Source organism: Hippocampus guttulatus, chromosome 21, assembly GCF_054856545.1.
Source record: "Hippocampus guttulatus isolate MCC_2025c chromosome 21, RoL_Hgut_1.0, whole genome shotgun sequence".
Taxonomy (NCBI): domain Eukaryota; kingdom Metazoa; phylum Chordata; class Actinopteri; order Syngnathiformes; family Syngnathidae; genus Hippocampus; species Hippocampus guttulatus.
In genome coordinates, this window is record NC_141281.1 from 8216708 (window position 1) to 8238254 (window position 21547).

Consider the following 21547-nt stretch of genomic DNA (forward strand, 5'->3'; position numbering starts at 1 on the left):
TTCATGCAAAAGTCAGGGCAGTAATGAAGGCTATACCTTCGCAAAAATAGCAAGAACATCATTCAAATAACTGCACAAAAATACAGTTTAGTCAATATTTGCGGCCTCACAATCCGAGATTTGTTCCTTTCTTAATCAAAATTTATTCATTTTCAGGCCTATAAATCGACTGAAGTTGAATATAAGATAAGATATCCTTTATCTTATATCAAGTTCGGCATTGCTGATGTTTTGAGATTAAAGTATATTGGTACTCGTAAACACCGAAGAGTGCAAAAATATCTAAATGCATTACAGTCGAAACATAAATATATGGCTTTTGTGGACATTTTGGTATCTGTTGAGCTCCAGCATGCACATACCTGGATTTTTTTCGGGCTGCCATCTTGGAAATGTGCGTGGCCCGCCCGAGTGCGATTTTAAATGCCACATTTCGTGCTTTTATTTTTCTTTCACTTATCTGCACCAGTAAAGTAGCTAAAAACATGGTGTAAACAAATCAATCTTTAAAAAAAAAAAAAGGCTAAATGTTACAAATGTCTTCTTTCGAGTGGTCACAAGTACACTTTGCAGGCGGAGTCTCTTTAGCCAATCAAAGCACTTTATTGCACTTGTTTAGTGTGACGTGAGCCAGTAGACGACTCTTATAAAAGTGTCATTTCATCTTTTTGAAGTCATGTGTACAAAACAAGTCACACACATTTGTACCGTACAAAATCAACACTATTTACATACAATACACTCTCAAGCACACGCACGCACACACTCACTCACAAACACACTTGATGGGACGTCCTTTGTCGCGCTTGAACACACACGAAGGCTAAAACCGCTAGCATCGCTGAACTAGCTGATATGCATAAAGACATCCTCGCTTCCCCTTCCTGTCTGTGATGAAATAAAAGACGTGATGACACATATTGAAAATATTCTACATAATCTGCGTCACAGTCCGCGGCATACTGCTAACTACGCTAACAGCGCAAAGCTAGCCAACACCAACACCTCCACCTTTTCGGGATGGACTGACAATATTCAAGTTTTTATTTGTAATAAATATTCATCTTTAATCGTCTTCATCCTTTTCTAGACTTTGAATAAAACATCTGAGTTAGTGCACGTAAGACACAGCAAAGTGTTTTGTAGCAAAACACGCAACCACACGACTACTAAAGATACTCGTCTTGGTCAAAATGATTTCGAAGGTGGTGAGGAGTAATGAACTCATAAAAGTTAGTGTTTCATTTCATTGCAAAAAGGTTAGCGTTCAACAAAATGGGGCAATATTACGAAGACTAAAAACAGATCTTTTGCCGTGATGCAACTTTTTAAAACAACAAGCCAACTGCATCAACTGTTTTCCATAGGGAAAATAAAGTCTTTTTTTTTCAGCTGGCAAAGGAAATTAGGACAAACTAGTTGTTGTGTCAGAGAAAATAAAGTGTCGGCCGCCAAAGTGTGGACAGGCTTCCCTTTGTTCAGCGTGTCGCACATACAACTTTGGGGTATCCTATTGCTACAGTGTTAGCTTAGCCCATGGGAATGAAATGGCAAGATTTCATGTCAAAACATCAATATCAACATTTTGTTTTGTTATAAGCAGACACCCATGCAAAACAATGCTCTCCTTGCCCACATGCGGGGGGCATTACACTCGCGAATTGCGCCAGCCTTCCCATTCCTCAGAAATGGAATTCAAAAGAGGAAAAATAGCATATTGTAGTTTCCAAGAACATTGTGTAACAACATAATTAAATAGAATGTAAAGAATAAAACAATATCTTCATTCTGATGAAATGCTGCAATCGAATTCATTGTGCTGCTCCTTCTGGTGTGCCCGCCTTGACCACACGGAGGCAGTACAATACCACAATCATGCAGACTCAAGCGGAGAAGAGTTCTTCTTCTACTCTGACTGCTGTAATAGTCTTCATTTTTTGCAGAGGATAAAGAATATATGTACCTGTGAGAATTGTTTTCTAAAACCACAACTGCCGTTTTAAATATCGAAGGTGTCATCGTTTTTGTTCTCAGTTTAGCTTTTGAGTAAACTTAAGATGGGATTGGCATGAAACAGCTGGAAGCCTTTTTTGGACAACTTTTTGCTTACTGGGGAGGTGCCGCACAACGCTCACATCTCAAGGCACCACTCTGCCTAAAAACAGTAAAATCAACTTATTTTGCATGATTTCCATAAAAAAAAAAGTCTTCCAACTTGCAAAAATTCCTGGTTTATACCCAGAGAAACTCCAAAATTAGCGCAATTTTACAACCGTAGTTGATGGTAGCTAAAATCCCTTCAAATTCCCACTGAAGCGACACCAAATGTCCCTGTCTCACTCACTCACACACAAACACACACACACACATGCGCACCCACGCACACACGGGGTCTGCTGGGGTGGTGAGAGGGCTGCATATTGGGGCTACTCGACACCTCCTGGGCTTTTCGCTTCCTCTCCATATAGATTGTTATGTCAATGTACAATATTTATATTTTTTACAAGAGGCTCCTTGCGGGTTTCCCTTCCGTTACCACGAAGCTTCCCTGGCGGCGGTCACGCGCACGACGTCAGCGGCGCGCTCAGTCAACTAACGAGGGACAAAAGCGACAAGTGGAGAGCGCACACGCACACACACACACACACACACACGCACACGCGCACACGCACGCACGTGCACGCTACATGTTGTAGGCCACGTAGATGGGGTCCAGCTGGTCCTGCAAGAAGCCGTCGCGCAGGTGCATGCGCTGCTTTTCGCCGCGCGAGTTGATGGGGATGACGCCGATGTCGGTCACCACCACCACGCCCACGATCAGGTAGTGCTCCTCCAGCACCGCCTTGGTCACCATGGGAACCAGGTCCAGGGCCTCCTGCTCCGAGCCCTCCAGCTCCACCACCACCACCAGCAGGTTGGTCCACGGGAACACGGCACTGGAGGAACAAGCGTGAGCTCGTGAGGTAAGCTGAGCTGCAACCTTGCGCAATATGTAGAGGGCGAACAAACCACAGCTTATTCGCACCCGCGGCATATTGCCGAATTGAGGCGAACCTTTTCTGAGAGTAAGCCTGTGTGTTCACAGTTTGGCGGTAATACTTGCATATGTGCACTATTTGGGGCGGGGCTTGAGTTGAGTCGAGTTACGTCGAGTTCAGGCACATCGCGCGACGCGCGGTCAGCTTGAGGTATAACGGCATTAAGTGCGGCGCAAAGGTGGCGACGTACCACTCCATGATGCTCTTATGCGCGCGGATGACAGACGTCTCGATGTCGATGGGGTGGTAGCGCATCCCCCGCAGCTCCATGGCCTCCTCCAGGGCGCCCACCACAAACAAAGCGTCGTGTCTCTCTGCCGCGCACACACACAGCGGCCACGTTGGAAAACCTCTCATGGGCCACACTTGAGTTTTGAAAAGCAGAACGTAAAGGCGGCGAAGGCTAACCTCCGTTGGCGTCGGTGAGCTCGGTGCGGCGGAGGAAGCCCAGGTAGCCCGTCCGGGCCCAAACGGTCTGCGTGTCGCCGAAGCTCAGCCTGGAGTTGAAGTGGTCCGACTGCAGGACCTCCTCGCCGTAGCCGCTGTAGTAGCCGCTGCCGTTGTGGGCGCTGTGCACCCAGATCTGAGGCGAGAAGAACGAGGAGAGAGGTCAGCCCCGCCACCGGGTGGCAGTAGCCACTTGTGGCGACGGGTCTGATGATAGCACCTCTCCCAGGTGCGAGTCCCCCAGAGGGCCTTTGGTCTCGGGGTTGGCGATAATGATGCGAACTCCAGGCAGGATCTAAAAAAAACACACCAAGAGAGAGATGGATGTGGCGTTGCCATGGTTAGTGCCACAAATTCATCAAATGCGGGTTATTATGAAACATAAAGAAATAAATAAATAAAGAGGCGGGGTCTTCTTGAGTGTGGAGCGCACACGCATGCCGTGTTTGAGAACGGGCAGCATGCCCGTAGCCCTCGTATGTGCAGACGAGCAGGCGGGACGAGGAGGTTGTTGATCACAGATGGGTTTGAGTCACTTGACTGTGTGAGGACACGTCGTCCACGACGCAAATACTCTTGACATTTAACTCTTGCTGGGAAAATGGATGGCATCCGGCTTTTTTTTTTCCAACAAAAATCTCAAATATCTCCTCTCGACTGATCCACTCGACCGAGCAGCAAAAAAAAATTTTTTTTTAAAAATGCGGGTATGCTGACCTTTCCGGATTCCATCAGAGGCAGACTGTGAGGAGAACCTCTCTCCACCAGACGCACCCTGAAACACACGCACACGCGTGTTGACGCTCACACGCCTTTTCATAACCAAGAGGAGACACTTGGACAAGTAAATGGTGTGACCTGTCATGGCGCAGCGCCCTCATGTCCACATAGACCGTGGTGGGGTCCGGTCCTGACGTGCCCTGCGCACGATGAAAATAATAAAAAGCCAACATTTACGCTACAGTCAACTTTTGCCAATGAAATTAATTGAAAAGACAAATCTGTCCTAGCCATAAAAAAATAAAATAAAATAAATAAACCGAACAAACGAATCAAAACAACTGTAGTTATACAGTATGTGTGCTTTAATGGGTCTGGCCCAGGAACCGGGCGGTTTTTTTGGGTGGTGAGCATTTGGGTTGTAATTGGTATTTTTGATGGTTAGCAACTGGCACCATATGTCCCAGTATAATTTTTTTTCTCCTCATGAAATGATCTGGCATCCATTTTTTGGGGTCCTCAAGTCAAATGAGATCGGAACATTACAGTCCACCTGCACAGGGAAGGCTTTGCGAGCCATCGGGGCGCCACCACATCCCATGTGCAGCTGCGCCATAATAGAGGAAAACCTCGCATAGTATCTTGGAATAAAATACCACCAGATGGCGCCATTTTTTAAATCAAAATGTAATTGTATTGTTTTTGTCTCTCTCTCTCACCCCCCCCACCCCCCCCCCCCCACACGCACTCAGTGCATGGCGTATATTTACCTGTAAGCAGATGGCCAGGTTGACCCTGCAGCCAAAGGCTGTGCTGACCGAGCGCGGGTGCAGGCCGAGATCTTTGAAGAGTTTGGAGAAGGAGAGCGTGAGGGACATCCTGGGCCTCTCCTCGGCCACCACCACACACGCCCGCACCCGCGACAGGTCCAGACCACGGGCCTGCAGGACGTAAAAAACGCAAGCCGCCTCAGCATCGCTTGACCTCATCGCGTCCGAGCGGCAGCTGCGACGAGACAGGAACTCACCTTGAGGGTTTCGGTTTGCAGGCCGAGACCTTTGGTGCAAAGCTCCATGACGCTGTAGGAGCAGAAGGTGTCTCGCACCCTCAACTGGCTGACGGCCAGCAGCCACAGCGCCGGGTTGGACTCCAGCTCCACTGGCGGGATCAGAATGGACTGGTGGCCTGAGTAGACACTGCGCGCACACACACACATTGAAAGCGAATGGTTGTCATGCCAGCAGTCATTGAAAAGGGTGGAAAACCGAGTTAAGTGACAAAATAAGCGCGGCCCAACCTGCAGAGACACCAGAGGACGAAGCCGAGGCCGCAGTACGGGTCGAGGCAGATGGCTACCTCTCTTGACGGGTACAACTCACACTGCAGCTTCACCGAGCGGCAGAACGCTCCCACGGCATTATGGGACATCTGTCAGTGGGGGTGGCGAGGGGAGACACGAGGGCACGGATGATGGCAATGTTTGAAGCCGGCATGAAAGGGACAACGGGGACCCCCTAGGGGGCTAAATGATGTTGAGGCCGGTCGGGGTCATGAACTGACCTGGACACCCGCCAGCATGCCGGTGGTGGACACGCTGAAGTCCAAATATGCCAAACCGTCAGGGTTGCTGGGTTTGTACAATGCCGGAGGTTTCTTCTTTGGCAGGTCGTCTGCAGCACACACACAAAGGGAGGACAATGTTGCTGAGCTGTTTGGTCATGGAATCCATTTTTTGAGAGTTTAAAAAAATATATAATAAATTGGGTGGCAAATTTCGGCCCTCGAGGGCCACGACGCTCATTTCAATCAGGTCGAAAGTACAGATAATCAGTTTTAGAGTATAACATCACCAGAAAAAGAATACAGGAGTAAAGTTCAGATACAAAAAAAAAAACGTGTGTGTGTGTGTGTGTGTGTGTGTGTTACCAGTGTCGAGGACGGGCGGCCAGTTTCTGATGTCCACGGTGGCCGTGGCCTCTTTGGAGCGGAGCAACTTGCAAATGACGGCCGTGGTCATCACGCAGGCCGAGTGGCTGACCTGCAGCGGGGGGGAGGGGGGGGGGGGTGACACGGCTCGTAAGTGCCGCGCACCGCAAAAGAATCTTTTTGGAAAAAAACAACGAGCAGTAGGGAACTTCCGGCGGGGCAGAAAGCAATTGACTACAATTGATTTATCTAAAAATGAAACAAAGGTTGAGCCACCAGATAGCCCCCCCCCCCAATTAAAATAAATAAATAAATATCTCAAATGAAAATAAAAAAATCCAGCATCTGTGGGTGAGAAGATTGAAATCGAGTCATTTTCATAAATGAATAAGCCAAAGCTTGTGCCACCCGGAAGTGCATGTCCTGCCTCCGGTCAGACCTCCACGATCATCTTGACGGTGGGCAGCGTGGTGGAGATGTTCTGCGGGTGGGGCGGTCGCACCGTGATGGGGACGCAGCCGGCGTACAGCGCGCCGTAGAAGGCAGCGATCAGGTCGATACCTGCGGGGCCGTTGTGTGGGGTGAGCGGGGAATTCGGAGTTTCAAAACCGGATCAGTGGAGCGATTCCTACCGGGTGGGTAGACCAGAGCCACGTGGTCTCCTTCCTGCAGGCCGCCACGCTCCATTAGCAGAGCCGCCACTCGCTCCGCCCGCTTGTGGAGCTGCAGGCAGGTGAGGGAGTTGGAGACTGCCCCCTGGTGGAGGCAGAGGGAAGCGCAGCTTTCAAAACCGCAGACGAGTGAGCGCCACATCCGTTTATGACCCGCCCATCAAGACATTTGAGTGACTTTCAGGCGGTCGAACCATCACAGTAATCGTCGAGGCGCATCCTGGAGTGGCGTCCTTACCCGAGAGCTGAGCAGAGTGTAGAGAATGTGGTCAGGTGTTGTTTGAGCTCGCCACTGCAAAACCTCCGACAGGAACAGGAACTGCGTACCCGGGAAGTGAGTTGAGAGTGGAAAGGATGTCGAGGAAGAACAAAAAAAAAAAATTCTATTGAGATGATTCGTCTCACCTGGTCGTTGTCATCCGTCTGTCCCAGATCTCTCCCGCTCGCCTGAGCGATCCGCTTGCCCGACACCAGATTGCCCACCATCACGGAGGCGGGGCCAATCTCTGCAAAACACGCCCGCAATCAAGCAGACACACAGGCATCCCTCAACACTTCAAAATGAAAATGTTTTGATGAAAATGAAAATTCGCAGAAACTAGATCCTACTAGAATTATTTAGAAGTACATTGCGACCTTTTTTTAAATTTTATTTTACCACATATATTAAAAAAACTAAAACTAACACTAAAACAAAAAAAAACCTTAAAACAAAGCATTTTAAAAAAATAAAAAGGAACAAGACCTTTTTTTAATTTTATTTTACCACATATATTAAAAAAAACTAAAACTAACACTAAAACCAAAAAACCCTTAAAACAAAGCATTTTTAAAAAATAAAAAGGAACAAACCTGCACTTAAAAACTAAGTAAAGGTAACGGAATAAACACACACACACGCACGCACACGCACACGCACACACACACACACACACACACATTTTCAGACACGAGCGTGGTTCCCACCTGGCTGCTTCTGTCGAGGCTTGGGCAGGTTGCTGACGCAGGTGTGGGGGCACATGAGGACGTTGCAGGGGTGCAGCCCCCCCTCCAGGTACAGCTGCTTAATCTCAGACAGGTGGATGCCGCCCAGCGGAGTCTTGGGCAACGTGTTGGCCGGAACCAGAGCCAAACAGAAGACGCCCACGCCGTGGATGCTGTCGATTGCCTGGCAGGTGGGTAGGGCGGGTGGAGGAGGGGGTGTGGGGGTGATCGATATAAAAAGGGGTCCATTCATGAAAACCTCTAGGCCACGTGAGAAGCGTTTGCGGCGTACTGTCGGTGAACTTGAAGGCAGAGCGCGGCCTCTTACCTGCAGGACGCGACTCATCCACTGGAAGCTGTCTTCCTCGGTGGAGTCCGGCCGCTGCTCAGCCACCACCACGATCCGCTCGTCCCTCAGGACGGTCACGGAGAAGACGGCTATCCTGCAACGGCGGCAGCACAACCGTTATTAGATTTCGATTTAGGTGTCAGCCGTCGGCATTCGGCCGCTTGCCAGGAGCTTGTTGGCGTCAATGTGACTAGCGGGGGGGCTCACCTTCCCCTGTAGACGAACTTCATGGGCTCCACCGCCAAAGCCGTGGCCACGACGTCGTCGGCGTTGTGCCGGCGCCCGCTGACCATGATGAGGCCGTCCATCTTGCCTGTGATGAAGACCAGGCCGCCGGGTCCAATGAACCCCAGCAGGCCGGTCCGCACGAAGGCGTACTCGCTCACCAGCCCGCCGCCGCCGCTCACCGGGTACACCTGCGGGGCAAATATGTCGGCGTCATTTCTTTGATCTCAAGATCGCTCGCAACTTTGGGTTGGAGGCAGAAAAGACCGACGATGGAAGGGATGAGCTGACCTCGAAGGTGTTCTTGGTCATGCCGGTGAGGCCGTAGTAGGACGTGCCGGTGGCGATGGTGCACACGCACAGCTCACCAATCTCGTCCGTCTGACAGAGCTGAGGGACGCCTTCGGGCTTCACCACGCACACCAGCCCTGGATGAGCGCCGCGCACCCGAGTCACAGCGCCATTTAAGTTTCGTGCCGAAGGGACACGATTTATTTTGAACAGGGCTGCACATGTGTACAGCCAATGAGAACGAATTGAAATAAATAACTTGCAATGTGTACGCGAGCTATGAAAAGGAGTTCATTTTGTAGAAGTTAATTTAATATTGTACATGATTTTATGGTACATTTCAATTTTGTATTCAAAATCTATTGAATTATTAGTTACCGTATTGGCCCGAATATAAGACGGTGTGTTTTGCATTGAAAAAAGACTGAAAAAGTGGGGGTCGTCTTATATTCGGGGTCTAGACGTTATACCCATTCACGACGCTAGATGGCGTGTACAGAAAACTGTACTCGCGAGCACGGGTTAGCATGAAGATGGAAACCCCCCCCCCCCCCAAAAAAAACAACGAAGAAACGTACCTCCTGGCATCACCGTCCCGACATCCTGCACGGTGAGGACGGAGAGACGCTCCTCCGTGTCCACGCGGACCACTCCGTAACTGAGACCCTGCATGGACAGCACGCCGCGACCTGGTGGCTGGCTGCTGTCCTCCGCTGGCCTGTAAACACACACACACACACACACACATTACGTTTGCACTCTTTTGCATATGGACCGTACATGTGAGTGTGCATACCTCCTGATGGCGACCGTCAGAGCCTCGGGCGAACTGGCGCAGGGACAGATGACCTCCGCTCGCAGGCCTTTGGTCTGAAAGACGTTGAGGAACGCGTCGCACGACGAGATGGACCCTGAGAGGAATGAGAAGAATGCGCTGGGGTTCAACAAGCATCTGCACAGGTGACCTTTTTGTCAATTTTTGAATGTCCAACCTAGCTGTTCTGTCACAAGAACAGTGAATGGCCAAAATTCACAATAGAATCTAATCTAATATATATTCACTGCAGTAAATTTTGAAGTGAAAGAACACCAACGCAAGAAGAGCCGCACTGAAACTCATGAAACTCCCAAGACTCCATTAAGCTGCGAAGTGGCTGTCATTAAAACGAGGAATACATCAAGCCCTTTTATGACACTTTAAATGACATAAAACGGGAATTACAAGGGTTGGAACCGTCGGCCACGAGAAGCATGCGCAGGGAGCTCAGGTTGATGTCCTTCTGGTCCTTGTGGGCCACCAGAGCCCAGTGCATGTCCCTGGACTTCACACAGGACACTTTGGCTGCAGCGACACACACACACACACACACATATGTCATGTATTTGACGGACAGGTGAAGTCGGCGCTCCGAGTGACGTGTGCGGTCCGTTTTCCAGCTCACCTTTGTACTGGCACACTTTCTGGATCCACGATAGAGGGTTGACCTTCATCAGCGAGTAAGGCACGCTGATCACGTGCATCATGTTCATCACGCTCTGCACACACAAACACACACACAAACGCACGCAGCACATTAGCGCCGTGTTGGCAGAGGAGACATCATCTTGATTTACGAGTGGCCCAACTGGCTTGTAGAACTGACACATGAAAGAAAAAGAACATGAAACATTCTCGGTTTAAGCCCTTTGAGTTTTGACTGATTGACTGATTGTGCACACGAAACCGCCCCAAGAAAGGGGAGACTTGCTCCTTTTAAACCAGAAAAAAAAATATTTCTAGCTTTTTCAGTTCTTTAGTTAGCAGTAGAATAATGGTTGGGTTTCAACAAAAATGATCAGTTTCTGACAAAAAAAGCAGAGAATGAGCATTCTGTGAAAAGAAACATGTCAAGTAAAAGGGAGACTTTGATATTTTCTTTCGGATTTGCTTGCTTTTGTGATGACTCAAATGACTCAAATGATAAAAATAAAAATGTAAGTTATCACCGTCAGGATGCCGTGCCACAATCCCACGTCCTTCTTGAAGTCCAGAACGTTGACGATGGTCTCGGCTGCGGGAGGAGAGACGTGTTCGGAAGGTTACTATGCAACCATTGGAGGCGAAGGGTGGTGGTAGGGGTGGGAGGGGGGTGGTGCTCTGTACGCATTTTGTGTCTGTACACTGCTCACAAAAAGGGACCTTGAAACCCATGAATAGTTGGTTGTATGCGTCTTACCCTCAGTGTAGCAGCAGGACTGAGTGAGGGCCTGGCAGTGCGTGAGCAGAGCGATCCTGGTCACCGTGACGCCCAGCACGCTGCCGTCTTTGCACGTTTTATACTGGAAAAAGGTACAACATGAACTCATTCAGTACCAGCCAATTCTGGACCAAGTCTGAAAAGACGTTTAAAAACGTCTTTGGGAGTGAATGAGTTAATGACCGCGCACACGGATGAAACAGTTCTCCCAAATGATGGCTGAACAATTTTTATTTTTTATTTTTTTTGCTCATGTCACTTGTGATTTTCCTTTCGTGCACCTCGATGTAAGCCGTGTCGTTGTTTGCGTCCTTGATGTGAGGGAACCAGTCTCTGGGCGGCTTGGACAGGTGTTTGGACTCGGTGACGAACCACAGCAGTTTGGGCCAACCTGCGCACGATGAAAAGCGGCAACGGGACTCAAAGTTTGTCCGGACACGTGCGTCAATAAATCACACCAAAGGCCAGACGTTTAAAATGGACTTACCTTTGAATTGTGGAATCTCCCCCGTGGCGCTCTTGGGGAGCCCCTTATGACAGGCGTCACTGGTCAGCGCCACGGTGACGCCGCAGCTTCCCAGCAGGAAACCGATCTGCTGACTTCCCGCATCCTATGCGAGGGCACGCAGAAGAAGGTTTTTCGTGAAACTGACGGCGCCATGAACGCGTCACCATCTCACACGTCACAATGTGCTCGCTGCCAGTATGCAGGCTGGCACATTTGGAGCCACAGGTACGTTGTGTAAAGGCTGCAAAAGAACAATTTCCCGCTCCGACCGGAGGCCGGTGTGCCTCTCGTTGATAAAATGCCGAGTCGGCGCCAGCTATTTGTCCATCCGTGGCACACGCGTGACTTCACGCAGGTGGGAAGAAGCTTTCATCGCTCTGTAACCACGGCGACGCAGGCCCGCAGTGGGAGGGGCTTTCAAAGAGGCCGTTTCTGACAGCAGTTACTCTCAAAGGCCGTACGTACGCCGCCACTAGCGGTGCGTTGAATAGATACTTTTGTGCGTTACCTTGCGGCTGAGGGGCACCTCGATGGGAACCGGGACCACCTCGGCCAGCAGGCAGCCGTAGAACGCCACCACGAAGGCCACCGGGTCGTTGTTGGGGAACACCAGCGCCACCTGCGGGTGGAGAGCATCGCAAAAAAATGCAAGTGTCATTTCCATAAAAGTATATGCAGCTCATGGGTGCCTTTTTTTTTCCAGGGGATTAGGAAAAAACAACCCCAAAGATTGCCCAAACTCACTGGCCAGCGAGTGTATTTTTCAAACAGGTTGAAAGAAAGAAATGAGACGTGCCCCTCACCCTGTCGCCGGGCCGCACCATGGGCTCCTGCTTGCTGCCCAACTTGTGGAGGATGTTGTAAGCTAGCTTGATGCTGCGCGACCACAGCTTCCCTGCACGCACGCGTACGCAGATCGTGAGGCTTGAAAGATTGGGATGGGGGGTGGGGGGGGGCATGCCCACCTGCCCACCTACCGTAAGTGAGCACGTAGAGAGGCTTGCCCGCCGTGTCCAGACTGGTAAGGCAGGGGGCTTTCGGGGAGATGGTGCCCCAGCGTTGGAGGGCGGCCTCCAGCGAAGGCGGCCAGTTGGTGACCACCCCCAGGGCGTCGCCTCGCACCGGCATCATCTCCGCCCCCTCGGGACGAGGCTGATTGGGGTCCGGCTGTTGGACTGGACACAAGGAGACAATTGTATGTTTGTCTGATTTGTCAGATTTTCCTTCTACAAAATATTTTCAGCACTCCTGCGGCGACACTTTGTGTCACCTATTTGAAATTTGTGACTTCTCACCTTCCAGAAGTTCGTCAAAGTCATCGACGAAGAACTCGCGTAGCGGCGGCCGGCGAGGTTGCTTGAGCGTGTTGACAAGCTGCTGGATCTTGGCCGACACGCGACTGCTGACCGGGACGCCTGCCAAGGCAAAAACAAAAATGCGATGAGAGTCACCGTGCCGCACTGTTGGCCTCGCGTGAACCTGCCACCGTCATGGATATGACCACTCTGTACGCAAGTCGGAGAGTTGGAGGCTTAGCGCAGAGAAGATATTGTAGCGGTGCCCTCGAGCAAGGCACCAAACTAGTATACAGCGTGGCCTGGAGATGCAGGTGCCATTATTTGGGCTGAAATCTTTGTCTTAAAATACAAGTAAAAATCAGAGATACCAATCCGCTTCAGACCCCCACCACTTGATGGCGCCAGTATACTTCACAACAATATCAGTAGGTGGCGCTCATACACTATTAACTCATTCACTCCCAAAGACGTTTTTAAACGTCTTTTCAGACTTGGTCCAGAATTGGCTGGTACTGAATGAGTTAAACTGGTGTGCCAAATGCTACTAAAGCCCACAGAAGAAGAAGCAGCTGCCGCTTGAGTCAAGCTATCAAGGGCGACGCCCTTTTATGTGAGTAAGGGAGAGGTGTCGCTTTTGCGCGGATCCCCGTTGACGACACTAAAAATCGAAAAGCTGAAAAAAAATTGAGCATTTGTGTACGCCGCTCTTACCGTCGCCGGTTTCCATGCGCTCTGCGTTGCCGTACTTCTGCGTGTTGCGGGCGATGGTGCCCATGTTGGACATGGGATGGCGCTCCGTGTGGGAGTGAGGTGAGTCTGACGAGTAGCCAGACACGTCCGGCGGGCCCGAGTGGTTTTCTGGAAGGGGCAGAATGACGGAAGCGGCATTTATTTTTTTTCCGGTTTGCACAGGTGTGAGGTTTTATGTGAGGGTGATATCGGCTAGCTGAGGGAAGGAGGAAGTACGGGGGCGGACCGTCAGACTCCAGCGGCGGCGGCCACAGCATGTCGGAGCCAAACTCGCAGGACCGCCGCAAAGATCCTCCGTTCTCAGCGACGCTCAGCGCTCCTTTCCTCTTCAGAGATAGGTGGCTGATGCCTGCGCGTGCCAACGCAAACACATGACTCACATGCCTTCATCGTTAGCATCAAGCTAGCAAACTTGGGTGTGATTGCGTCACCGTGGTGCGAGGGCGCTAGGTGGCCCTGCTGCAGGTGTCCCGGTCCTCCGTGCATGTGCCCCAAGTGGGCCAGATGCGAGATGTGCGCGTGCGCCAGCGAGTCGGCCAGGCGCCCAGCATTGCCGCTCCCGCCGCTCTGCGTGGATGAAGACGAGGAGGAGGTGGAGCCCAGGTGGGCGGGGCCGAGCTGGGACGGCCGGCCCATCCAGTGCTCCATGCCCGACATGTCGTCGCAAGGGCCCGCCTCCTCCTCCGAACCCGACGAGGAGTCTGAGCACAAGGGCGACAGGCCTAGTGAGGGTCAGTCACGTGTCGTGTGCGCGTGAGCGGCGGCGGCGTGCGGCGTGCGCTCACCTGGCGGCGTGTACGCGTCCATGGAGGTCTGCACGACCAGGGAGCGACGTTTGGACGGCATGGGCACCGCCACCTTCCTTTCCACGTGGCGCGCCAGCATGGCTTGGACCGCCTCTGTGTGAACGTCTGGGACAGAGAGAGGCGTCCGTCAGTCACGTGACATTAATTCGAAGTATGTCCACTTCTACGCCTTTCTGCGACTGACGCAGAAATTATGGCGACTACCTCCGTCGTAATGTTTAAATCTCGACTTAAGACTTATTTTTACAGTCAGGCGTTTGATTGAATAGCACCTAGTTTGCAAAATAGTCCCCTTTGACATCTGGATTTTGGGCTGTTTTACTGCCTCTTCTCCACTATAAGATTCTGCCGAACGCAACAAGGGAGCAGCAGACGAAATGAAAGTTTCGAGGAGTAAAACTAGAACTGTTTCATCCTAATTTGAAGTTGGTTTTTGAGCAGATTTTCTATCAGCGATATCACCAGAGACCAATGAGACCAATTTTTCTTGACACAAATAACAGCGGGATTTTTTTTTTTTTACCTGAGCGGTAGCGTTCATCTCTGGTGCCCGATGTTCGCCGGCGATGGAAGCGGGCGGCAGAGGGCGGGCCCAAAGGGACCCGATGCGACATTGGACCTTCCATCCCTGCGGATAGCAGCACGCAAACACACGCACACATACGCACGGCCAAACACGCGCACGTGCAAGCACACACCCACACAAACACCGAAATTAACGCACGCACGCACACAAACCACCATATGGACAAACACACATTCAGACACACAAACATTTACACAAACGTGCGTACACAACCGCACAAAAGTTTCACAACAGAAGAGCACACGGCAAAAAAAAAAAAAAAAAAAAAAAAAAAAAAGGAAAACATGAAGATGATTTATCAGAAAAATTGTCATTTTTCTGCACTGATCAAATGAAATAAGTGATCAAGGGGAAAAAAAAGCAATAAAACGCCTCAAAAGAAACGTGATCAATCAAATAAAAGGTGATTGGCTGTTTGCATCAAGAGCAGACCCGGCCGTGCGCGTGGGCGCGCACGTACAGGAGAGCAGGCCCAAGCTGAGCTCCAGGGAGCATTCGCCTACGTCAGCTAACGGCGGCGGCTAAACGGCTAATCAAGCGCTGTCGTATTTTGTCGTGATTGCAAATTGATTGGGGCCGCATATCATTTTTTTGGGGGGGGTGGGGGTCCCTTCTACTTTAGCAGAGTGAGGGGGTTCAGAGGTGGCTAAATTACCTCCAGCATGTGGAACAAACGCTCTGATCAGCTTGGACCTCTTCTTCTCATAACCCTTCTGAGTGATGTCGCCTGAAAACACACACACACAAAACGTCTCGGCCAATCAGTGACACGCGCCGGGGTTCAAAGGTGACAAATTAAAATGAGATGATGATGATGAAAAGTGGATGTGGACGGATGAGCGAGCAGAGGACTTTGTACTCGAAGGTCCAAACCGAGGACAGCTGGAGGGACGTTGGGCCTTGCCGCAAGTTGCCATGGGAACATGGTCCCGGCCACTCGACGAGCCCTCGGGTGCAACAAGCAGGACTAACGCAGATAATTCCGCCGCTCATACTCCATTAAACGCACCGCTTGACTAATTATTGATCCGGAGACTCCACAACAACACAGAACCTCGGTGGCGCCGCTAATAAACTATGCAGGAGGAGTTGAGAGGCGGGCGTGGAGGAAAAAGGAGGAGTGAAAGCGCACCAGGAGCAAAAGGAGGATGAGAAAGGGGAGGGGGCGAGAACAGGAAGTGGAGGAAGAGAAGTCGAAAAAGGAGAGGAGGAAGAGAGGGAAGAGGAGGAGCGTGAGGAGGGCGGGGGAGGAGGAGGAGCATCAGTCATCCCGTGCGAGTGCACATCGTGTCAAGAACAGGAACGCCATGATTGGACTCCACAAACTAGCCAATGACAGTGCGTCGGCATCCACGCAACTCTCACGTGCGTGCGCGTGTGTTTGTGTCTCTGATCAACTTCGATGGCGGCCTTATTTTTTTTTTCCACACACCGATCGGGTCCACAGGGAGAAGACATCTTCCACCGACATCGCAGTGTGGAACATGGAGGGAGTTGCCTAGCAACGCTTCTCCAGGAGAAGGCCGCAGCCCAGGCGGCCATCTTGGATGTGGAGCGTGTTCATATGCGTGTGCGTCTGCATCCTCTGTGTGCGTGTGTGTGTGTGTGTGTGTACTCATTGCGGTCTGGCAGGCATCTGAGAGGCAATCAATGGCACAGGAGTTTTTCTTCGAGATGAGATGAATAATCCGCTGTTTGTCCTTGTTTAGGGACACACGTCACCCACAGTCTAGCCCAGCCGACTTTGGCTGAGAGGTGGGGAACACCTTGAACTGGTCGCCACTCAACATCAGGTGATGTCGACAAACAACGGACTGGTCGCTCGTCAACATCAGAGCACAACTAGGAAAAACAAAGTGATGAAAAAAAAAAAAAGAAGCCAAGACGGACGCTGCATCTTCAGCTTCATCTTCCATCTTGTTTCTCTTTGTTTCCCCGCTCACATCTGCATCGACATCCTGTTTTATTTGATCTCCTTTTTCTCATCACATCACACACACACACACACACACACACACACACACGCGTGCGGACCGGCTCCATGGTAACAAGACACACACACACACACACACACACACACACACACAAGCATGCGTCATGCACTGGGACCTTGGGCTGTCACGCTCACATGTTGGGACCCGTGTGGTCTGAAGAGCGTCTGCTAGCTGATTAGCCCGCGCGGGCTCGCGCACGCACGGACACACATGCGCGCAAAGCTAGATAAGCGTCAGCAGAAAAACAAAGTAGGCCTGGCTGGTGATTCAATGGGTCAAGACGTCAAGAAGTGTAAAAATAGCCGCATGCCACTTGAGGAGATGAAAAGAAAATATCGCGCGGCGCACGAGGCGTGATGCCGCCTCTCAGATGCTGCCTTCAATCGCCGCATGATGTTGTTGTCGAAAATTTGGATGATGTCTTTTTCACCAGGATGAAGGCTTGCACATCTGGTTCACAGTTTGGAGGTTTGTACGATGAGCATTCTCAGGTTTTCATTCCCAGATTCCAATCACGGCCATATTAGACTCGACGTTGTCCGCAAGTGTCCTGGCATCGATAGGCATGGGCCGATTACGGTGGTTTTAAAAAGTCGCGGTTTCAATCAGCGCTAAGACTTACAGTCACCGGTAATGAGCACTTCTTTTCTTTTTCTGGGGGCGGGGGGGAGGGTCTTTTAAGCAGGGCGGAATGTGATTGGCTGATTGCAGAGTTGTAAACGAGCCTTCGATTACCTTTTCTCTTTCAGCGAGCAGAAAGGGGAGGGATGAGCAGTTGATAATAATAATAATAGTAATAATGATGGCGCCATACTTTGACAAGGACAGCACGCGTAGCCCCTAGATGTGTTCTAAAAAAAAAGCTCACCAGTGATAGGACGCTGTGACTACCTCAGAAGAATTAAAACAAAAGAAAAATGTCAACATTTATTTTTTCTCACAAAACATGACCAAATATTCGCAAAGTGACTTCATCTCACTTTCCGTCAGTGGAAACAACCTCACCGGATGGAAACTTTGGGGAAAAATAAGTCCTCTGGAAAAACCGCCAGCTTCTTTTTTTTTTTTTTTGGCGTTCACGCACACATTCGTCCATCTACGTCGAGGCGCATGGCCAGCAGAGCGTTTCGTGGATTAGTCACTAACACCCTGACAAAGATGGTGTCTTTGCCTCTCGAAAAACACACCCGCACACTCTCAAGCAGCTGCATCAACTCGTTTTGCTCCGCACTTGAGTGACTCAAACAGGCTTCAGGTGAGCAATTCAAACGCAGCATGGAGACGCGCTAATTAAATCAACCGCCGCGCTGGAGGAAATTATCCAATTTCACTTTAATTGGCCCCGAAATTATTTTTTCCTTTTAGGACAAAGTAATGTATCTCCGTTCGACCGTCGTCAATGCCAGCGACGTACGGTGACAGGAGGAATCATTTAAATGTTTGGCAAATGCAATCGAGCGCCCGTTGCCATTCACGCAACAGGAGAAGTCCGAGTGAAGCCGAAGTCTATCAACAGGCACCGATTTACACCGTGTGCAAAATAAGACCAGCTCATCAATATTTCAGCGCGCAGCTGCAAATAATGTACACCCGCGGGCAATTAGACGCCGCTCCAGAAAGGATCATTTTGCCGACAGATGCCACGAGATGATGATGAAGTTCCTTAAATCCCTTTCAAGTCATTTCTTGGCATCAACATACCACCAAGGTAGCAACGAAGCACTCTTTTTGTCTAAATGAAGCACTTTAATGTAGTTCCTTGACACCGAGGCAAACACCGTACATGATTTTTGTGCCATTTTTGGTTGGTAAGGTGACGTAAGATTTTTCGACAGGTGCCTTGGCTGAGTAAAGGTTGAGAAAAATAAAATACGCGCTTCGACCTCAGGTGATCAAAAAGTGATCTCGCTGACTTTTGAGTCACAGTGCACGAGGGCCAGAAAAGGAGATGATCGCACTTGGCAAGCCAGCAAAAATCACATTTTTCATATTTTGGGTTTCCAAAACAGGCAGAGTCTCTCAAAGACCAACAAGTGAGCTTAGGCAAGCATCGATCGACAAATCCCATCGCGCCTCAATGCCTCACTTTCGGGGGTCTCGTTTCCGAAAGAGACATGTCACTAGGGGAACACCAAATATTTTGCTACTGAGTCGTCTCCAGTGACGAGAAACATCCACCTTCAGACTCTTATCACCAATGAGAACTCCGAAACAAACAAGGACGTCCACCACACATTCATCCACAAATTCAAGGCAACGAAAGAAACATGAAAGGGCTCAAATGTCCAAAAGCACACATGCGGTTTGGCATGATACCAGCAAGAGGCAGCGTGAGAGCATCGTACGCGTGAGCTCAACGTGCACTTGTTTTTGACGACGACGGTGCAGACCCCCGCCTGTCAGAATGTATCAAATCAGATCGTTCTCATTCAACATTTCATCACACGATCCAACATGTCAACGCTCGCCGATGAGTCGTCAGTGATATTTACATTTCAAATACAGGCTCAGCGTATTCATATTCAGCAATTCATCTAAACCGGAAGTTAGCCGACCACCAGGGGGCGAATGCACAGTGAAGGCTTCATCAAGTTGTCTAAATAAGCTAGTCGGAAGGCTTGTTGAGCATTTGCCAATTTGGCAGACCGCCGTCCACCGCGCTGGGCGGGCCGGCGCAGCAGAGGGAGGGACTTGGAGATGCACGTGGCTGCGTCACAGTTTGGTGGCTGGAAGCCAATCGAAACCTTACGCTCATGCTGTGTCTAAAACCGGCGCAGGCTAGACAGCTGGTCTAATGCAGCACATTCCATTCATAAATATGTGAACAGCGGGCATCAAGCCCTGAATCATTGTATTATATTTATACATCATCTCAATGGCTGGCACATCTATGGGTGGGCCACAATTGACTGAGGGTGTGCATTCTCCAATTGTCCACTTTGTGCTTCCACCATGTCGAGATGCTAATGTGCGACTAGCAAACACAGCATTTGAAGAGAATGAAAGGAATCTCTTTAATTGGCCACGATTGAAGTCGGCTCTGACCACTCCCACAGCGGCGCAGCCCTTGCACAGACCACATAAGGGAACGTTATAGGCCAAACAGCTCAGTGAAGGGTTCAAAGAGCAACAGGTGAGCAAATGTGGCACATTCATTCTTGTCTTCAAATAGAAGTCGAAGCAGTGTCAATTATTTTGTGGCAAGCAAACTTGTGCCTCACTCGTTGCATTGTCCAGGTATTAGACTCAACCAATTCTCCAAATCAAGTGACTCCACTAACTTGGGTGCAAAGAAATGTGATTGGGACAGCCCTAGCTCTAACTAAATACAAACTGGATGCAGACTGGCTGATTTTTATTGCAACACGCACACACTTAAGATGTGCATCTCCAGTATGTTTCTGGGCCGTGCAAGCCACGATGAATAAAATATGTCGCTTCCATTATATAAGGCGCAAATGCTCCAATGCGAGATGCTCGTTGTGTGTTCAAGCAGCTGTGACTGAGCTCCACATGCATGCAAGGCTCACTGTGCATGTGTGTGGCGGGAAAAGGCGGAGTAAAGGGGATGGATTGGGGTGGTGAAAAATATCTTCCAGCATCCCCCTCCTCAGAGCAGGCCGAGCCAGCCTCAAATGTCGGACGTCAGAAGGCCCAAATAAACGGCGCCGATCCGCTGCATCCGCAATGCCATCGACATGCGCGCTCCCGCACTATCGCGCACACGCACGTGCACAGGTAACCTCGCACGACGGTGTCAACATCTCAAGGTCAAACCGGGAGGGGGTGTTGCGGGTGGGGGGGATATGTTGACCTCACTCCCGGGGACCAGACAAAGAGCCAAACGGGACCGAGGCTCGCCGTCGGCCGCCCCCCCCGACTGAGGCTCGCCGTCGGCCTGCTGCACGGAGCTGGCCGGGCCGGTGCCTGCCTGACAAACATCTGGATGGGAGGAGCGGGCGGGCGGGCGGTGGAGGAGGGGCAGGAGGAAGGAGTCGGGAGTAGGAGGAGGGGGGTGGGGGGGGGTTCTAACAATTAAATTCCGTTAGTGTCGGTGCGGATGGCGATGAGATAAGAGAGCAGCGGGGCTTTGATTGAGGGTGGGGTTGCTGAGGGGTGGTCTTACCCTCTGACAGCTCCAGCTCCAACTCGGCCAGGCGGGCTCGGATCTCCAACGGTATCGGCGACGCCTCTCGGTCCGCCATTCCGCCTCGTATCGCGGTGAAAACACCTTCAGCCTCCTCCTCCGGCTTCCTCCTCCTAGTCGCTTCCCTCCTCGGCGAAAGGCGCGCGCGACGACAAGCGAGGAGAACAAAGAAAGGGGGCTGCAAAGTCTCGCCTCTTAGCGGGGGTCCGTCATGGCGTCCGCCGACCTCGAATGGCTCAAGTCCGTCGCGGCGCAGTGGCTGGGGCTCGGGTGGTCGCGCTCCTCGCGGTGGGGATGGGGAGGATGAGGATGAGGACGAGGAGGCTCGCCGAGCTTTGCTGCCGCTTTGCTTGGATTGCCAATGGGGTCACGTGACGACGACGACGAGGCACAGGAGGGGATACGACGTCGCTCGCCACCGCCAGGGGGCGCTGCAGACAACCACACCTAGTCAACAGTGACGTGGATATCGCCATGTGGACAGACTACAGAGGTTTTGAAACTTTTTAGAGCCAAGTGCCACCAGAATTAATTATTCGCTCTCCGTTTATACCACAAACACGATCCACA

The 21547-nt window shown here is 50.8% G+C and overlaps 1 protein-coding gene across 3 annotated transcripts; it reads right to left on the reverse strand.

The window, feature by feature from the left end:
* Nucleotides 1-579: 579 nt before the first annotated feature.
* Nucleotides 580-21345, reverse strand: LOC147186988 (disco-interacting protein 2 homolog C-like). Of its 3 annotated transcripts, none has more exons than XM_086101519.1 (38): nt 20957-21345; nt 15492-15563; nt 14774-14878; nt 14230-14355; nt 13876-14145; nt 13671-13793; nt 13406-13552; nt 12692-12811; nt 12374-12571; nt 12200-12291; nt 11905-12015; nt 11376-11499; nt 11170-11279; nt 10868-10970; nt 10638-10702; nt 10094-10187; nt 9874-9993; nt 9448-9562; nt 9230-9369; nt 8652-8788; nt 8343-8551; nt 8115-8229; nt 7769-7970; nt 7208-7308; nt 7041-7121; nt 6764-6887; nt 6571-6692; nt 6132-6243; nt 5766-5875; nt 5503-5633; nt 5233-5401; nt 4976-5146; nt 4344-4405; nt 4203-4260; nt 3706-3780; nt 3447-3621; nt 3229-3352; nt 580-2936 (listed from the first exon to the last, which is right to left on the reverse strand). In XM_086101519.1, exons 1-38 carry the CDS (start codon nt 21033-21035, stop codon nt 2684-2686), a joined length of 4845 nt encoding a protein of 1614 aa, XP_085957645.1. In that variant the 5' UTR covers nt 21036-21345; the 3' UTR covers nt 580-2683. The 3 variants fall into 3 exon arrangements, with proteins under 3 accessions (XP_085957645.1, XP_085957644.1, XP_085957646.1); XM_086101518.1 differs by having other exon boundaries at nt 13876-14166; XM_086101520.1 differs by lacking the exon at nt 15492-15563 and having other exon boundaries at nt 13876-14166.
* Nucleotides 21346-21547: the final 202 nt, after the last annotated feature.

Coding starts and splice junctions, on each gene's coding strand:
- LOC147186988 (XM_086101518.1), bottom strand. CDS start 21,035: ATGGCGGACCGAGAGGCGTCGCCGATACCGTTGGAGATCCGAGCCCGC. Junction 14,167..14,229: donor GGACGCGTACACGCCGCCAG/GTGAGCGCACGC, acceptor GACCCTCACTAG/GCCTGTCGCCCTTGTGCTCA. Junction 6,693..6,763: donor GGCTCTGGTCTACCCACCCG/GTAGGAATCGCT, acceptor ACGGCCCCGCAG/GTATCGACCTGATCGCTGCC.